Raw genomic sequence first — 19,827 nt, 5'->3', positions numbered from 1 at the left:
TGGGGTTTGCGTTAACAAATCGAATATTTAAAGAAGCTCTTTAGTATATGACTAGAAAGCAAATGTCCTTGGAAAAAACTCATTATTTAACATGAAATGACAATTACCTACTTGAGGCTTTACACCTATGATGCCTTGGGTTAAGGTGCAAAGTAGCACAATACAAATACACATTTGTCTTAAATTAAAAGAACTAAAAGTAGAATACAAGTAGAAAAATAATATAATTTGTATAGGAAAATAAACTTATGGATTATACTCCTTCAAACAACACAATAACATCGATTTTACAACTTCATTCTTTATGGTTAGGACTAGGAATCGAAACTACAAAGTTATAATTTTCTTTATAACAAATATTCATGGAATTAATTGACTCTGCTTTATTATGCATACAAGACATGCTTTATTATGCACATAAGACAGGATTATAATAAGCTGTAAATTTCAAATTGACAACTTTTTGCAAAATAAAAAAGCAACTGTTGAATTTATTGCTAATTCGGTAGAATACTTGCTAGTTAACGTTTAGATTTTCGGCACTCAGATTCGCCAATAACGAAATATAGTTAGCAGCGAATAAGTAGCAATTTTTTTAATCCGACTAGTGAAAACGCAAATAAAGGAACCGCGATTAAGAAGCTTTTATTGTATGAATTTGGAATTGGAACGATGATGGTAGGGTCTCCATTCCTTACAGACTTTAGACTTGACATGAATCAAAAATCATTTTCCATGATTTGTTACTTAAACAATTGCGTAATTGTTTACACGTTTAAAGTACTATGCTCATCAGTTCACAGAGAAAAAAAACACGCGTATTTGTTTACCTTCATATTAGTAAAAAAAAATTCAACTATAGAGTATTGACACGTATGTGATAATCGCCTCTTTTTTGCAGATAAGCGCGAACCAAACGCTCAATGGAAACACGGAAATACACGTGCCCTTCAATCTTGTGGCCGGCTGGTGTCTTGAAGCCGAGGCGCTGCCCTCATCGCACAGGTATACGAGTACATCGTGTATCGTTTTAACAGACTGCATTTTTATAGACAGTATTTCTAAATATATACATATAACATACTGACTGACATAGTGATCTATCAAAGTACAGTCCAAACCACTGGATGGATCGGGTTGAAATTTGGTATGCAGATAGATGTTAGAACGTAGGCATCCGCTAAGAAAGGATTTAGATCAATTTTACCCCCAAAGGGATAAAATAGGGGATGAAAGTTTGTATTAAACTTTGTCAATTTAAACCGATCGGGCTGAGACTTCGCATGCATAAAGCTACTATGACGTATGCATTCCCTAAAAAAAGACTGATAAATTCCACCCATAAGGGGATAAAATAGGTGTAGAAAGTTTGTATGGAAAATCCTTCAGTTTTCAAGGTAAATTTGTAAATGTAAATTGATAAATGGACTATTTATTATATTTTAAAAATCTTGCAAAAATATAAATTGAAGGGTGTAAAATAGGGGTTGAAAGTTTATATCGATTTTCATGCGGACGAAGACGACGAATAAGTACTGTCTATGTCAATTTTAAGTTGAGAGTTGTGAAATCAGTGGTGTTACACTCTCCTATCTCAGAGAGCAGAGAGATGTTTTTGCTATCAGACCCGGTCAATGTGATAACATCTAGTGATAGCAATATTCAAAACTTTGTCACCCTAAACCCTCCAACCCGCATTAAAGCAGGGTGGTGAGTCTAAGCTCGATATTCTATCTTTTCTTTGAGGACCGACGCCTGACTCTGTATTAAAAGACGCCGATAATGTTGATGGTGTTTTACTGAATATTGAATAAAAGTTAGCAATACTTTGCACAAGTTTATTTATGAATAATGAATAAATGATTCATTTTCCTATTCAAACTGACAAATCCATGCAATAACCTCGCCCAAATCCGACAGAAAGTCCTCTTCTGTCGAACATACGTTTTACTCCCTTACATACCGATTTGCTAGCGTTAGATGAATCTCTTCGATAACCTTAGTAATTTTTGATAAGAAAATGATTCCGCGAATCGATAATATCCCTTTATCAGTCAACAGAAGAATTTTTGTAGGTCCGTACATTGTTTACATTGATTCATCAATGTCGAATCAGTTGTCTTGATTTTATTATGGTGCGTTTTGTCGTGTTCGCCATATTAGATTTATCATAACGTCATGTATACGCAGAAGTCTACTAGTAACCAGCTTTGATTAATAAAAGCACTCGTAGTAGAAGATCCGAATTAGAAACGACCTTTGCCAATCTGTTTAATGGATTAAAAGTGTTTTTATCAAATTAAGTAAGTTAAAAAATATATTGCAAGTAGGTTGCTTCAAAATCTCCTGGCCCAACCATTATAAACCATTATTAATTCTATCATTAATTATAGTTTGGTCAGGGGATTTGATCTACTCGGAATATATTTTATATGTATTTTGATATATGTAAAACACTTTCTTCCATTAAACAGACGGGCGAAGGTCGTTTCTAAATCGGATCTTTCACTATATATTTGTCTCAGAGCGGGCAAGTTGGTGGCGCTGCGGCTGCTATGCGAGGCGACGGCGGCACAAGCGCAGGGCCCGGGCGCGCCGGCCGCATGCAACGGGCGGCCGCACCTCGCGCACCTGCAGCTGTACCAGCGCGCGCTGCACCACGGGCTGACGGGCGAGGACCGGTCGGTGGTGGACGTGCTGGTGGAGCACGCGGCGCCGCGCTACCTGTCGCTGGCGCTGGACGGCCACTCGCTGCTGCTGCTCGACTTCGTGCACGCCTCCACCGTCGTGCTCAACTCCTCCGACTGCGGGCCTACGGTAATTCACATTTTGTCTATGTCGTAGCCATAATATTCCAGTCCTTTGGGCTCGAAATGGACTTTTTCCGAGAGTTTTGAAAATGGAAATTTTATTTTGAGGTGCTCTTTTCGAATTATCATTTTCCACCTTGTATTTTTGCCGCACATTGATCATCATGATTGCGTTTAATTTTTTGATTGATGACTGATTGATTTACCAAAAAAAAAATGGGTCATCCGGTTTCTTAGATTCCAATTTAATTAAAATTATCGATATTTTGGTGGTACAGACCTAAGTATAATCTGACCAAATGTCTTGATAATAATAATTTAATATAAATTACTTAAATAATTTATATTTATAACTCAGCTTTTTAATAGAAATATAAAGCCAATAGGGGTACATATTCATTACTAATAGTCCTTCCAAACTAACGCGCTACTTAACTACACCTTCACTGCATCATAATCAGGCGAAAACGACCAACTTGTTGTAGTTGGTTGGCTTTTAGTCGCCTTGGTATATGTTGATTGATTGACAAGTCAATTGTTTCAGTGCCCCCGCACAGCGGCCGTGACGTTCCTGGGCTCGCTGCTGGCGCTGCCGGACGGGCTGATGAGCGCCCCCATGCTGCAGCCCTACCCGCACCAGTACAACACGGTGTCCTGTCCAGATCTGAAGGTTCGTTTTTGAACTATAAATGTATTAATTTAACTATGTAATGTTCATATTGATACATTGCTTCGGTTCAGTCCTCCTGAATAAGATGTTGAGTAATTATATTGTTCCATAGAATTGTCTGTAGTGGCTAGTTGGGGTGGTGTTAAACCTCAATTGCTTTGGAGAGCACATTAGGATGTCAGTGTTTGCCATTAGCAATCAACATTCGACAGTGATCGTTACATAGTCGAACATGACTTCAAGTCTGTCCAGCTTGCCAACCTTTTACCGGTCATGTCGGTCAAAAGAGAGTGCACTCGTGAATAATCTCACAATGACCGAAAAAAAGGAAATTATTATTATTATTAAGCCTGCCAATCAGCATTAGAGCGAAGTTTCGAAATCCGAAACCTGTCTCTTTAAAGAAGATAGGCCTGATTAATATTACACTGGGAATCGGAAAGCAAGTAGAAAATTAGGTTTATGATAGTAAAATACGTAATAGTAAAGTGTATGTAATGGCAGGAGCACGTGCTGAACATCGTAGTGCGCGTGTGCCGGCGCGAGGGCGCGGCTGCGGCGCGCTGTGCGGGCGCGTGCGCGCTGGCGGCGCACTGCTGCCACCTGCTGGCGACGCGCGCGCAGTGCGAGCGCCTGCCCGCCTACGTCACGTGTCTGCTGCAGATGCTCATGGTATTTGTGACCCTTGCTTATACTTGATATATTATACTTCCGCAAGTAAATAATCCGGAAAAAGCCGTGAGAGCCCAGTGGATATGACCTCTGCCTCTGAGGGTGGGGAATCCGGTCCGGGGCATGCACCTCCAACTTTTCAGTTGTGTGCATTTTAAGAAATTAAAAATCACGTGTCTCAAACGGTGAAGGAAAACATCGTGAGGAAACCTGCATACCAGATAATTTTCCGCATTGGGCCAGCGTGGTGGACTATTGGCCTAACCCCTCTCATCTTGAGTGGAGACTCGAGCTCAACAGTGAGTCGAATATGGGTTGATAATGATAAAGTAAATAATCACGTGTATGTCACTGGTTAACAGTACACCTTAACCAGTAGCGTGCACTTCATAGATGCGATAATGCAGTGCCTACCCTGTGAAATTCTTACCACGTTTACTGAAATAGAAATTTTCCATTTTGTACAATTAGTACGAATAATACATAAATCTAGTTAAAAACTATGTGCACACTGCCCTGTATAATAATTTAAACTTTAAATTCAATTAAATTAAATTAGTCCCAATGTGCTGGAATGGCGACCCCGCATTAGTAAGCGCAGTGTTGGTCGACCCCCTACCAGGTGGATTGACGACATCAAGCGAGTCGAAGGGATTCGCTGGATGCAGGTGGCTCAGTATCGTGATGTTTGGAAGTCCCTACAAAAGGCCTATGTCCTGCAGTGGACGTCCATCGGCTGATATGATGTTGATGACAGTTAAAAACTTTGTGCACACTGTCCTGTATAATAATTTTAATTTTAAATTCAAGTAAATATTTTAAAGCGTTATTGTTTTTGATTTTTTTTTTGTATATTAAATTAGCAGTGAGCTTTGATTTGTAGCTCGAGTCAATTTAGAAATGTAATTACTTTCAGAAAATCTTATGCGACTGTAGTAATACATCGTAATTTGTAATGTAATAATTAAGTGGCTCACTTACTAAAACTCACCACCTAAAATAGGCTTTAAATGTCTCTAATTTTTTCGCAGATGAAGAATAAGATGATAGCCAAAGTAGTGAGCGACGCTGTATTGGTGCTGGCTGACTACACAGACCGCATTGTGGAATTATATCCAGGCTTAGCTGGTAAGGCTCAATAAGTAATCTAATTATTATTAACCTTTTTTAAAACAGATTATAATTGTTTCATTTCGTCATAATGATGTGCTATAGCACAAAATAGACAATAATCAGCTTTTACGAAGTTAGCAAACTGATAATTCGTCGAAAAATCATTCAGAAAGTTCTCTCTATTGTATTATGGAGAATCAACGGCAGTCAAAGTGTGTATGTTTATTATAATTGATTGTGAATGCTGTTAAAAACACAGCTAACTTTAAATCTACAGTGCGGAGTTTGGGTTTACAGTTGTATTGCCAAAGCAATTTGCTACAATCTGCCTGGTTGGACCTTTGAGCTTATATCTCATTGGTATAGGCTAACAGCAGAGTCACCTCATGAACACCACTATAATCTATACTAATATTATAAAGAGGTAAAGTTTGTAAGTTTGTCACATTTTTTAAATGGGGTAATCTTTGGAACTACTGGTCCGATTTTAAAAATTCTTTCACCAGTAGAATTCTACATATTTTATATTGGTATCATATATATTAGCCGAGTTATCACAGTTTTTGTCATACAGGTCGTACTGAAAATCCTCTTAAACAGACTTATTCGCATGCGCTGCCTTAACTATTGTGTAAAATTGAAATTAATGTATGGAGACTTTATGTATCTTTAAAAGTTCTACAAAAAAGTCCGCGACACTATATATCTATCTTCTATATATTAGCAGATATAGTACCTTTTGTGTTTTAAAAATTATTAATTTTATATACGTTTTTATATTAGGTTTACGTCATTATTTATACAACTAAACTTTAATCCTTATTAAAATAAATTATTTAATAATCACAAGGATATTATGGAGATAAGATTTGCCCTTTACAGTATGTTAATTACTTAAATAGTTTCGGATATAATACAAAATTTCTAAAAGACGCAGAAATTCCGCTATATGACGCCCGGCGCTTTCATTTACGTAGTTCCCGTTCCCGTATGAATATGGGGATCAAACATAGCCTATGACACTCGCAAATAACGTAGCTTTCTATTGGTAAAACAATTTTCTAAATCGGTCTAGTAGATCCAGAGATTACCTCCTACAACCACACGAACTTTACCTTTTTATATTATTAGCATAGAAGTCTCTATTTCTCTTTGTCATACCACCACTCTCGAAGGACTGGACCGATTTTGCTAAGGGTAGGAGTAAGATAGAGAAGTTACAGGGTAGGGTAGGGTACGGGTAGGGAAGCGTAGGGGTAGTGTAGGGGTAGGGTAGGTTTAGAGCCGGGTTTAGGGTAGTGGTAGGGTAGGGGTATGGGTAGGATAGGGAAGTGGTAGGGTAGGGGTAGGATAGGCGTGAGATAGGGGTACGGGTGGGATAGGGGTAAGAAAAGGGATAGGGTACGGGGAGGGTAGGGGTAGGATGGGGGTAAGGTGTAGGTAAGGTAGGGGTAGGGGTAGGTTTGGGGTAGGGTAGGGGTTGGGTAGGGTAGGGTTGGGGTAGTGGTAGGGTAGGGGTAGTAGTAAAGTTGACAATGAAATTTACGCGGACGAAGTCGCGGGCGTCCGCTAGTAATATATGAAATAGTGGGAAGTTAGAAAGATGTGAATAATATTTACTTATACAGGGTGCTGGGAAGAATTTCCCATAACTATTAAAAATGTTCAACATATTTTCGGGGTAAATATTTTTTTTTTGAAAATAGATTTTAAAATGTGTCTCTTAAAATTAGGCGTGTTTTACATAGATAGTCGGAATTATTTGGATTACTTTTATGAAAACATAAATAGTTTTATGAAAACATAATTACTTGTATGAATACATAAATATTATATTATTTTATATTTTAGTTAATGAATATTAGTTACGCAGTTCGGCTCCAATAAGTAGACTCGTCAATACCTTGAAGTTATGGGAGCACCCTGTATATAATTGCTATATTTTATTTTGTTATGTAATGAAAATAAGATGTAGTTTGTTATTGTTAACAGAAAAAATAATAAAGTGGATCTGCGCTTGCCTCGCCCAAATATCGAGTAGCAGCTCTCGCGACTCAGTGAAGCCGCTCGCCGGCTCGCTACTGCTGTGCCTCGCCGAGTTCGCGGTGCGCTGCGGGCCCGCGCGGCTCTTGGCCCACACGGACGGTGAACAGACGCTCTTGCTCGTCATATTCAGGGTAAGATTCCCTTTCTCATTTTTGTGAATTGAATATTGAGTAGCAAGTGTGTGAATCAGTGAAGCCAATAGATGGCTGGCTATTGTTGTGCCTCGCCGAGTTCGCGGTACGCTGTTGGGCCCGCTGGATGGTGACCAGACGCTCTTGCTCGTCATATTTAGGGTAAGATTCCCTTTCTTATTTTAATTTAACTATCGAGTAGCAGCACGCGCGATTCAGTGAAACCGTCTTGTAAATTCACCATGTGCCACGGTGGCCATCAAAATAGGATAGAGACAAAACATTGAATTCGCCATACCAAGTTTTACATTATCAATAAAAAATCTTTGAAAAAAAAAATCACATGTTTTATATTAAAAACGTTAGAAAAACAATAATTTAAATAATATAAAAAAGTTCTTTATTCAAAATCGTAACAAACATACAAAAAATCGTTAAACCGATTTACAAAAATAAATCCTGCTATTTACATTTTAACGTAAACCTTATTACATATTGCACAAACGTAAATCGATCAACGATAGAGAACAGTCAATATTTATCATAAAAATATGAGCATTATTATGGTACTAAAATGGTTTCGAATTCAGGTTAAAGTGTGAAAGCGCAGTGTTATTTGTGTTGATTCCCCATTAGGTGGACCGAAGACAGCGGGTTACAAGGAGCCGCTGGATGCTAGCGGTTCGAGACAGTTTATGTGTGTTGTGTTTGTGTGTGGAAGTCTATGCAAGAGACGTCCATCGGCTGTAGATGATAATGATAGTGCTAGTAGGTATAATTCTAGTAGTTTTACTGTCCCGGTTGTTCAGGTATAAAGGAGGAGGTACAATGTAAATCCTAGTAAAGTTTCTGTTAGGTCGACCCCACACCTGAAAGAGCAGTGTTGTTTGTGTTGAACCCCCACTAGGTGGACGTAAGACATCAAGCGGGTTGCAGGGAGCTGCTGGATGCCGGCTCGAGACAGTTTATGTGTGTTGTGTTTGTGTTTGGAAGTCTGTACAAGAGACGTACAGACTCGGCTGTTGATGATGATAGTGCTAGTAGACTGCTCTAGTAGTCTAGTAGTCTACTAGCACTATCATACTCGTACTCTAGTAGTTCTACTGTCCCGGTTGTTCGATGTGCTCTTGCGGCTGGTAGCCGTGCTCGTCCGCGATGAAGGTGACGACGTACGTGAGACCGTCGGGCGCTGTGTATTTGTAGCTGCCCTGAACCGCTATCGCCTGGTGGTCCTCGCTGATCTGCTTCAGCGTGCCTTGCTCTTGGCGAGAGGTGCCGTCGCTCGTTTCGAACCTTTACAGACAGTCATAGGTTAAAAACACCAGTTAACATTAGCCGCTGGATGCATGCGGATCACGACTGTGAAATGAAATGGCGGTTTATTGCTAAGACGTACCGCCAAGCAATTTAGGGTTCCGGTATGATGTCGTGTAGAAACCGAAAGGGGTGTGGATTTTCATCCTGTTCTTAATAAGTTAGTCCGCTTCCGTTTTAGATTGCATCATTACTTACCATCAGGTGAGATTGTAGTCAAGGGCCAACTTGTAAAGAATAAAAATAAAATATTGCACACCACAAAGACAAAGATACAAAATATTTACAAAAATACGCAATAGGCGGCCTTATCGCTAACAATAAATATCTGCCGGGCCCAATGAATAATCTAATAAATTATTATTAAACATAGGGTGTACAGAAATGTATACGTTTGTTTGTTTTACGCTTGAAATATTTTCCTGAGAGATGAGAGACAAAACTGCAGGCAACAATATTCAAACATCGATTAAAAATTATAATATTTAAAGTCAGAGTTATATATATATGAATTCAAAATTTAAATGTATTGTATATTAAAACCAAAATAGTTATATGATTTGATAGTGTTTTTACTACAAAAGGAAGTTTTATAATTGTTTCATAAATGCTACGATCGCATTATTTATGTATCTAAAAAAAGGTGAATTCTCAAAAAAAAACATTTAAAAAAGAAAGCTTCTTACTCAAAATTGTATCCCTCTGGGTTGACATCCGATTCATGTTTGACGATGTAAGCTTGGTTCTGTTCTTGGGGAGCCGCTGCAGCAAGCGCCAATAAGGCAAACGCGCATAGTACCTGCAAGTTATATAAAAAGTCATATCGTCGTCATCAACCCATATTCGGCTCACTGCTGAGCTCGAGTCTCCTCTCAGAATGAGAGGGGTTAGGCCAAAAGTCCACCACGCTGGCCCAATGCGGTTTGGCAGACTTCGCACACGCAGAGAATTACGAAAATTCTCTGGTATGCTTCCTCATGATGTTTTCCTTCACCGTTTGAGACACGTAATATTTAATTTCTTAAAATGCACACAACTGAAAAGTTGGAGGTGCATGCTCCGGTCCGGATTCGAACCCACATCCCCCTGGAACATGCCCACATCAGAGGCAGAGGTCATATCCACTGGGCTATCACTGACTCCTTTCTTTTAATTAGGTATAGCAACATCCCTAAAATTATAATACAAGCGGATGCCATCGACTTCTGCGTGAAATCGTTATCTCTGGCCCTGTCGCAAAATCTGCGGACGTCTACAAACTATAAACTACCTCCCTACCAAATTTCATCCTTGTACATCGAAGGTTTCCATATTTCGTGTTAAATGACCTTTCGCTTTTCTATAAATAGATTAAAACTATTTAACGATAAAATTCACTTCGAAGCTAAATTAACGCAAATTAAATATTTGACCAGGATATAAAAACTAATAATTATAATCTGTCTTCTTGGGTCATTTAGTAAAAGTAAACAATTATCCGTATTTTAATAATTAAACATGCCTTAAAATCTACAAATTTTGCATAATAATGTAAAATCTAAATACTACTAAGTACTCAAAGCATTAGTTTTATTTTTAACTACATTTTCCTAGCCTTACTCATTATATTTATATACGGTAAATACCTAGATAACTTTGGAGCTTACTTAAATAATTATTTATGTATATAGAAAGAAAATAAGTTTATTCATTTCTAGTGTCACAAATGATCCTATCAATAACGGTACGAATATATAATATAATAAAAGTAAATAATAACGGTCGCCCGCAACTTAGCGTGAAGTAAGCTTATCAAAATCCCGCGATACTTATTATGTATTTTCCGGGATAAAAATTTTATGAGCCAATCCAGGTGATAATCTATTTCCAATTAAAATTCCAGCCGAATCAGTTTAGTAGTCTTTACGTGAAAGAGTAACACACTCTTATTTACAACATTACATACAAATACAAACATATACAAATTGATTGTATTTTTGTTTGTATGTATTTGTATATAATTGATACAAAGTTTCGAAAACTAAACGAAATAGAACATACTCTTCTAACCGAAAAAAAATATTTCACGTACTTATTTCAGCAATTTAAAAAAAGTATTAAGACAGGCAAACATCTTAAAAACGCTCATTCCATGTATAACAGTTTTCACTTAAGTAAATTACAAACTTGGCCAGTTGGGCAAAATCTTTGTAGACAAAGTCATTTCACTTTCACTGTTTAGCGTGTGGCTTTCGACTTGTAAAGCTGCATTGTTGTTTGTAGAGCAATAAATATTGAGTTAGCGGGAACATTAACCAACGTATGTTACAAAGCTACTTATAATACCAGTGCTTTGTTATATTGCCACCACGATTTAAGAGTGGTTTGAAACCATACAGAGCACAGCCATTGTCATAATCTAATGTATCTTTTTTTTTTATTTTTTTAGGGATTTTGAATTTAGCCAGTCCTAAAGTAATAATTTTTGATCAAATATTTTGCCTTATTTTGGAAAAAGTGGTCAAATATAAACCATTGTCCGTCGTTGTCCGTCAGTCGGTCCTAGTAAAGTTATGTCATACTTTAGTAAGGCGAAACCTTACCAAAACTTCTGAGAGCCCACTTACAAAATCGGATTAATTACTTATGCAACTCTTGCTCAATCCATTGAGCAAGACGGAAATACATAAATATTGTCGAATTAAAATTAAATACTAAAGTTTTTTTCAACTTCGATTGTATAATAATAAATAATAATCAAAACTTTTTGATTATTATTTATTAACAATATCAAAGTAAAATTGTGTTAAAGTCAACATATGAAAATAAATAACACACATTAACGTAAACAACTTGGGAATCACTAAAATTGATGTTAATTTGATCATCAAATAAATCTTTCTAGCAATCAACTTGTTTACTCTGAGAACTCCCAGTATAGATCGCCAAGCCAGTAGCTAGCTTTAGTCGTCGCACTGGGTTGCCAGTGATCTAATTAAATCCATAATTTTATAAATATCATAATAGGTCATCGACTAAAATAGCTGAATGTATTTAATTTTTAATATTCTCTCAACTTAACCAGTAAAAATTTTAATATGTTAATAGATAGATGTTTAAAAATCTTTTTAAAAGACCGACATTTTATATATGAAAGAAATTTACATGTAAGTAGAGCACTAGTGTCTGCTAAGATACCCCTATATTAACTATCTAGAATCTAGATGGATTTAACTTGTTTAGTGTAGGAGTTCCTTTGTCCACTTTCCGTCTTCATCACCAGACCAGCTCTGTTAGACCACATAATTGCGTTGATACCGAAGATCATCTCATCTTTGAATTGGACGAAAGTAGTTCTAATTTTTTCTTACAAGATATGCCTAACACAACTAACGGAAAATTAAATGAAAATTCGTAAAAACTTACGATTTTTTGCATGTTGATTAAAGGGGATGATTTTGAATAACCCGGAAAGTACTGGCGTCGAAGTCAGCCACTGAACTGTGATGAGAGTACAGTGCGCCGCCGTTTTAAACATAATCGTACGCATACGTATGACCCGACGTAACATAACATAGTGCTAATGAGGAAGATGCAATGTCCAAATGTCCAGCGCTGAATCGAGTCGCCTTACGTAAAAACTATAAGAATTTTATTAGAATGTCTGTATGAAAAACCTTGGCACATTTTCACGTTTTGACGAATTGCGATCGTTGTGAAACTTTGATTAATAACAGGATATGAAAATCATAAGCACTTAAAATGTATTGGAAAATTGTAACTTCGAAGTATTTTTTTTTTCTCATTTTAATTGCTCTGCCATTAACTACCTATATTTTAAGTGTTTTACCGCTCTTTGTGAAAAAGATTGTCTGAGATCTTACTATAATAAAAAGCATGCCACCAATAAGCATCATTGCTTAGGCTGAAAGGGTTTTAAAGGGCATTTATGTTTAATACGCCTTATTGTACGATTTGGTCCTAGCGAGATGGTGGTCTGTTCTAACTTCTAACAGAGAAATATCTGAATTATTAATTGCTTCTAGACGAATTACGGCTCGATGTGCCGCGTCTTCGTCCGCTTGAAATTTAGTTTTCTTTCGGGAATAATGGATTTTTCCGCGATGAAGCCTATGTGTTAATACAGAGTAAAATCTATTTTTATTCCAAATTTCAACCAATTGGTAACATACAGATATTTGGAGAATACACGTCCAATTGATAACAAAAAAACAATGTTATTTTTTTTTAATTCATATACAAACTAGTGATGATCCTTGGGTTCCAGGTGTTATACGCAGTGATGAAAGGAACAAATGGATCTGATATAGAAGGTCTCTCGTTGCCCGTCGACGAAGACTTCGACCCGAACATTCAGCTCGACAATTTGGCGCCCAAATCGACACCGGCGTCAACCATTGATGTCAAGCTTTGGGCTCAAACGGTAAGTTGAAATCTATACTAATATTATAAAACTGAAGAGATTTTTGGTTGAACGTGCTAATCTCAGGAACTACTGGTCCGATTTGAAAAATTATTTCACTGTTAGATAGCCCATTTATGATGACGCTCACGACCCCAGTTCTTTCCATTCTACTTGTTTGCGAGCGTCGCACTCACGACCTCAAGTAGAATGGATTATGGAGCGTTTTGAGCATCGATCGATAAAAACAACCATTTTAATTTAAGCTTTTCTTGAATAAAAAAATATAAGCAAATAACTTTTAAACCTTATAAAAAATATACTTAATTAATAATTGGAAACAATTTTAATTAATATTTCTAGAATTTGAGATTTTCAAAACTTATTTTTAAACTGCATTTAACATTTAAACAAATTGAACGAAATACTAAACGTTCACAGATTAGTAGTACTATCTACGACAACGATGATCCACCTCTAGAAATTATTGACGTCATGAGTGAGATATTTTGGACTATCTGATCGCTAAGTGGAACGGAGCCTTAATGTATGCTCCACACTCCACAGATATGCTCACAACTGGTACTATACCTGGGCCACTGGCCGCTGTGGAGCGGGTGTCAGACGTCGTCGAGCGTGTGCGAGCAGCACGACACGGCGCTGGGCTCGGAGCTGGGCGCCGCCGTGCTGACCGCGCCGCATGTGCAGCTCATGCGCTTCAGCGACGCCACGTTGGCCAGCCTCGTGGAGCTGCCGGCGATACACCATACCACACCGGGTGAGTGGCTGACATAAATAATGTTGAAACGTGGTAGGATCGACCGAAAGATCAAAATCAAAATTCTTTTTTTTTAATTTGGGCTTTGTTTACAAGCACTTTTGGAAGGTCAAGTTATGTCATTAATTTAAGTTAATGGTAGTAATTTTAATCGAAAACTTAAAATTAAAGTTACGAGGGTTCCAAAGCGCCTTGGTCCAAGGAGAGCCCACGACAAACTCAGCCAAGGTTTCTTTTTTTTTTACCACTATTTTACAAACTTATCCAAAACTAGCGGACGCCCGCGACTTCGTCCGCGTAAATTTCGATGTCAACTTTACTACTACCCCTACCCTACCCTACCCTACCCTACCCCTACTCTACCACTACCCCTACCCTACCCTACCCAACCCCTACATCTACCCTACCCCTACCCCCACCCAACCCCTACATCTACCCTACCCCTACCCCCACCCTACCCCTACCCTACCCCTACCTTACCTACACCCTACCCCCATCCTACTCCTACCCTCCCCGTACCCTATCCCTTTCCTAATTTCTTATCCCTTTAAAAATTTTGTATTATCTCCGAAACTATTTAAGTAATTAACATACTGTAAAGGGCAAATCTTATCTCCATAATATCCTTGTGATTATTAAATAATTTATTTTAATAAGGATTAAAGTTTAGTTGTATAAATAATGACGTAGACCTAAGTATATAAAATTAATAATTATTAAAACACAAAAGGTACTATATCTGCTAATATATAGAAGATAGATATATGGTGTCGCGGACTTTTTTGTAGAACTTTTAAAGATACATAAAGTCTCCATACATTAATTTCAATTTTACACAATAGTTAAGGCAGCGCATGCGAATAAGTCTGTTTAAGAGGATTTTCAGTCCGACCTGTATGACAAAAACTGTGATAACTCGGCTAATATATATGATACCAATATAAAATATAGCCTATAGCACTCCCCGATAATGTAGCATTCTACTGGTGAAAGAATTTTTAAAATCGGACCAGTAGTTCCGAAGATTACCCCATTTAAAAAATGTGACAAACTTACAAACTTTACCTCTTTATAATATTAGTATAGATTAAGTATGTACACAGTCGTGTAGTGCAGTTTAACACCAAGCTTTTTTATCATTTATATAAGTCTTTCCTAGAAGCCTGTGTTTAATAAACTGTTTGAGAGACATATTAGACATAGACATATATAGATCGACCTTTTTGAACCAAGCCAAGTGGCGGAGTCGCGGCTAAGCTTCCGGGATCCGTATGCTTTATTACAATGTTTATTTTGCCCCTTTATGAAAATAGTTTAATGAAGGGATCAATGTCGAATTTGAATACGGGCTCTGATCTGTGAAACTTAAAAAGTTCAAGGTAGCACGAGGATTTCCTCTGTTACTATCATGCCTTCATTTTAGGACCTACTGTATAGGGCACAGGGTTCTCCTATACAAGAAGAAGCTTAGGAGCTCCGCTTAGGCACAATACTCCAATGCAATAAAAGCTAAGGTTAATAATGATAATTGCCTAATGTTTGACGATAATATTCACAATTCAGAATACTACAGAATAGTAAACACGGAGCCACCAACTTTTCATCCCTATACTAATATTAAGTATTTCTTGGAAGACTGAAATAATAAATATGCACTTTTGTATTCGCAGGGCTGATGACGTCAGACCGCCAAGTGCGAGTGCTGCTACGTGACATATGCGGCAAGGCGTGCTGGGACGCATCGGCGCTGTACTACGACCCCTCTGTCGCCTCCTCCGAACCTCTAGAACTACTCCCGTTGCCCAAAATGTAAGAATAGCAATAATTTTAGTAGCTCTTTATGGCTTGAGTTTGTCTGAGGAAGTATTACCTCCATGTTTATTTCAGTTGCTAAGTGGCATCTCTGATTTCATGTCTGATTAAACTATGAATTCTTGTATGTCTCAAATAACCCTATAAATAAAACACTTGTCTATTTAATTAATGTATTTTATTAACTTAATTATGTTACAAAATAATGTTCATTTCCGCGTGACTGATTTATACATAAAGGCATTCTGAAATTCTGATCCCCGATTCAGTTTGTTTTGGTACATTACGTATTTACGTAAAAGTTACGTTACTTAAGTTTCCGTTATTCCACCATCACAGGCTGTTTTCCGAATTTTTCTGGTGTATTAAATCGTGTGATAACATGGTTGTAATGGAGGAAAGAGCGGAATGAGTCTTCTCAATTATAATACAAAAATTGTCAATACATAGTTACTTTAAACTAATATTCCAGTGTCGCCAGTCCAAGGGACAACACGCTATCATCACTCCCACCGCCGCTACCTGCCGACTTGTTGCCCGACTACAAGAACTCGCCACCCGACAAACATCAATTGGATCATGTAAGAAATTGTTTATCCACAGTGCTTAAGTAACATACGTGACTTATATGTGTAGTTCGATTTTTTTAAGACCTTGAGTCTGGCTTGGTTATTTATTTATTTTACGTTTTTAGCGATAAATGATCCTGAAGGTACGCTTTCAGAGTAAATTATTATTACCGCTATTTTTGCTCGGCGACACGTATGAATCAGACTGGAACAATCGATAGAAAAGTCTACATCTATTTTAATAAATTTAATCTTATTCTAAATTTTTCCATATAACTCCCATGTTTACTTGATATACTACAGTGTTAAAAGTTCCTCGATTACTGGTGGTAACATTCATTTTTTATGTTATTGTAGAAGGGAGCTATCAGATTGAGCTCAGTTGTTTGTTAGGCAGCGTAGACACCGTCAAGCTGCCAGTCGTGTTAGTGATTTTGCGCAATAATGTTTTATGTTGTATTATTGTTTATGTGAGTGTCGATGCATTTTAAAGGGATCCCTTATACCTACTCCCAAGGTCACAGGTCCTGGGACCTGCTCGGGGTGTTTCTCAACCATAAAATAATGGTACAATCACTGTCGCTGCTACCCTTCCCGTTACACTAGCGCTACATGTACCTTCTTTGGTGTATGCGCATGGTAAATGGTCTTTAAATATTTTAATTTTGTAATCGTTTTTCTCAATCACTTAGCTAGTTCGACGTAGTAGCGCCGCGAGTCTAACGCCTGAAGCGAGCTTACGTGCTCGATGAGTAATTGACGCTAGGGCTATGGCTCTCCCGTCAGAAGCTACTGGCGATTGATCACAAGAAAAAAAACAGTATATGTGACGTCAAAATGACTATTACCTAGAATGATAAACTGCTATGAATATTACCTAGAATGGAGCGATTTTAATAGCCCATGTAAGCGCACCTTAACACTACGCTGTCCTCAGGTGTTAGCCTACATAGGGCACACGTCGCCCGAGGTGACGTGCGGGCGGCGGCTCGACGAGGTGGGCGCTTCGCCCCTGGCCGCGGGGCTGGAGGATGAGCTGGTGTGCGCGCTGGTGGCGCACCGGAACTCCGAGCGGCACTACCTCGCCAACCGTGACAGGTTTGTTATAAACTCTTTCTTTTTTTACAAACGAATATTTGGCATATCTTTTAAATTTAACCGATATCTCCATTCCCCTCCAAGTAGTCTTTCAGACTACTTGGAGGGGAATGGAGACATGGAAGAACTACAACCTGTCTGTGATGAGGTCGGCTTCTCTCCGTTGAGCTACGATTCAGTCTGTGTTATTCTGTTTCAACATGCTGGCGCTTTTCACTTTTAATGATTATTTATTTATTTAATTTAATTAAACAATAAATTACAATAAATCAAATTAAATTTCAATAATTCACACGAGCATTTCTTATGAAATTAAAATACTATTTTCACACATGCGCGCGAATGACGCGAGTGAGGCATTTGATGGGTCGGCTGGTGTCGTCATGAGCCGAGATAGTACGGAATGTTCCGTGAGTTAAATGGGTAGTATTCTTGTCGTGACGATCAATCCGTCCACACCTTTGGTTGGATAATTCCTCATGAATTATTTTGGTATAGACGGGGAGAATGACTTGAGTGGAGAAGGGGGAGTGTTAACTTGTTTTAAAAGACGTCTTTAACCTTACATGCTTCGATTTCAAGTCCGGAGCTTCACTCAATGTTATTCTCTGCCATTTGAGGGTTTATTGGTAACATTATTGGTTAGAATTGTTACTTTCATTCAATAATGGTGTTTTTCCCTTTAAATCCGCTTCTCATGTCAATCCGTTTTCCGACACGCGCGTGCGATCCACTCAAGTGCGATAGGCCATTTCGAGTGTAGAAGCCTTAATATCCTATTGTGCATTTTACCGTTTTATAATCTACCATTGTAATGCAGTGACGACGAGTCGGAAGGTTGGGATAGCTGTCCTACCGGAGACCCGGGCCCGTTCGAGCAGAGCCGCCTGCTGGTGTCGCAGCTGGGCACGCTGGGCGCCGCGCGCCGCCCGCACGCGCAGCTGCTGCGCCGCTCCGACCGTCTGCTGCGCGAGCTGAGGAACCTCGACGCGCAGAGGTGAGTCCTCGCGACTTGACACGTTTGAGCAGAATTAGGCCTAAGATGCGCACCGCGACATATATCGAGACGTTAGAAAGAGAATGACACGTGAGAAAGAGAAAGAGACGTGAGAAAGAGAAAGACAAATGTCGATAAATTATGGCAAACTCGTGATGCGGTTTGTCTATGAATATGGTTATACCGAACCTGTGCTTAATAAGCATATCTGGGAAAATCCTGTACAGTGCGCACGAGGATTTGTGAATGTTTGGCTTTGGATATTTTAGTGGTAGAGTTTGGCTAATTAAAGTATAGACTGAAACCGCCCGGCAAATCAAAAAACATATCTACTAATCTTTATTAAAGAAACGTATGTATATTTGTGGAAACATAACTACATAGTCAAAAAAAATTATTTGCAATTATCAAATTTGAGTTATTTAAATATTTGCACTTCTGTTTTGAGAACGCCCTCCATTTTGGTTTGTTGTTGCCAGTTGATTTCAGTCTCTACATTCATTAGCCAAACTCTACACTTTTCACTAAAGACAAGCGTTTGACAGTTTACAGACACCGCGAGTAGAGAGACTAGTATTTCTACAAGTATAAATAAGTAAATAAAAATAATTCAAAGATGTAGGAGACGTCGATTCGAATTTTTTTTGTAACATAGTAAGAACCCAAGCAATAACAATGACCTGTATATTGTTGTTCCTATAGATGCAGAGAAACGCACAAAGTGGCGGTGATCTACGTGGGCAAGGGACAGGAGACTCGCAACGAAATCCTCTCCAACCGCTGCGGCAGCCCCGCCTATGAGGCGTTCCTTGCTGCGCTCGCTTGGGAGGTATGTTATTCCCTCTTAAAAGGTAGCTACGTTATTGGAATAGAAAACTTATTCAGTAACAAGTATTTTTTATTTATTTATTATTATTCTACAAAATACATATTAAAATGAAGCCAAACCATAGTGCAATTTACCACAGTGAGTTTTACTGTGCACTGGTTATTAAACTATAAAAACAAAAGAGAAAAAATAAAAAAGTAAAACAAATTACATAAAATATTGTGTGAGTGTAATGTTGCTGCGATGCTATACAGGTTATCCCAAAAAGTATCCTTTCAGTTTTAGTTTATTTACGTTCGTGAATAAACTCTTATCATTTCAAAGATTTTTTGACTGTGTCCGGAAAATTGTTAAAATAGTTGGACCAATAAATTCTAGCCTTTGCTTACCGTACCCGTTTTTGTAATATTGCTAACAGATAAACGTCACATCGTCCTACGAGATTTAGGAAAGAGTGATGCAGGCGTTCTTGTCTCCTGTTTTAGTGACTAGTCTTTAGGAGAGATCAAAAATTTACAATTAAGCCAATGTTTTGAAGGTCAAGGTGATCAGTGATACAATTTAAATAACCTTGCGCTCCGTCTGA

General features: G+C 38.1%; 2 protein-coding genes across 6 annotated transcripts in view; one reads left to right on the top strand and one right to left on the bottom strand.

Annotated features, from left to right (window-relative positions):
- LOC112044349 (probable Rho GTPase-activating protein CG5521) overlaps window positions 1-19,827 on the top strand; it is a 54,045-nt gene that overhangs the window by 22,941 nt on the left and 11,277 nt on the right. For all 5 annotated transcript variants that reach the window (XM_052888016.1, XM_052888018.1, XM_052888015.1 and 2 more), the window contains 13 exons: window positions 902-1,005; window positions 2,526-2,817; window positions 3,355-3,480; window positions 3,985-4,152; window positions 5,184-5,280; window positions 7,258-7,442; window positions 13,024-13,179; window positions 13,726-13,936; window positions 15,607-15,745; window positions 16,221-16,329; window positions 17,255-17,415; window positions 18,236-18,412; window positions 19,115-19,241. In XM_052888016.1, the coding sequence (XP_052743976.1) occupies window positions 902-1,005; window positions 2,526-2,817; window positions 3,355-3,480; window positions 3,985-4,152; window positions 5,184-5,280; window positions 7,258-7,442; window positions 13,024-13,179; window positions 13,726-13,936; window positions 15,607-15,745; window positions 16,221-16,329; window positions 17,255-17,415; window positions 18,236-18,412; window positions 19,115-19,241 (2,052 nt within the window). The remainder of the gene's footprint in view (window positions 1-901; window positions 1,006-2,525; window positions 2,818-3,354; window positions 3,481-3,984; window positions 4,153-5,183; window positions 5,281-7,257; window positions 7,443-13,023; window positions 13,180-13,725; window positions 13,937-15,606; window positions 15,746-16,220; window positions 16,330-17,254; window positions 17,416-18,235; window positions 18,413-19,114; window positions 19,242-19,827) is intronic.
- On the bottom strand, window positions 7,455-12,994 carry LOC112044351 (endocuticle structural glycoprotein SgAbd-5-like). Its single transcript, XM_024080173.2, has 3 exons — window positions 12,162-12,994; window positions 9,443-9,555; window positions 7,455-8,735 (listed from the first exon to the last, which is right to left on the bottom strand). Exons 1-3 carry the CDS (start codon window positions 12,171-12,173, stop codon window positions 8,543-8,545), a joined length of 318 nt encoding a protein of 105 aa, XP_023935941.1. The 5' UTR covers window positions 12,174-12,994; the 3' UTR covers window positions 7,455-8,542.

This window comes from Bicyclus anynana, chromosome 21 (genome assembly GCF_947172395.1).
Source record: "Bicyclus anynana chromosome 21, ilBicAnyn1.1, whole genome shotgun sequence".
NCBI classification, from domain to species: domain Eukaryota; kingdom Metazoa; phylum Arthropoda; class Insecta; order Lepidoptera; family Nymphalidae; genus Bicyclus; species Bicyclus anynana.
The sequence above is the reverse complement of the archived record's forward strand: the minus strand, read 5'-3'. Positions and strand labels throughout refer to the sequence as shown.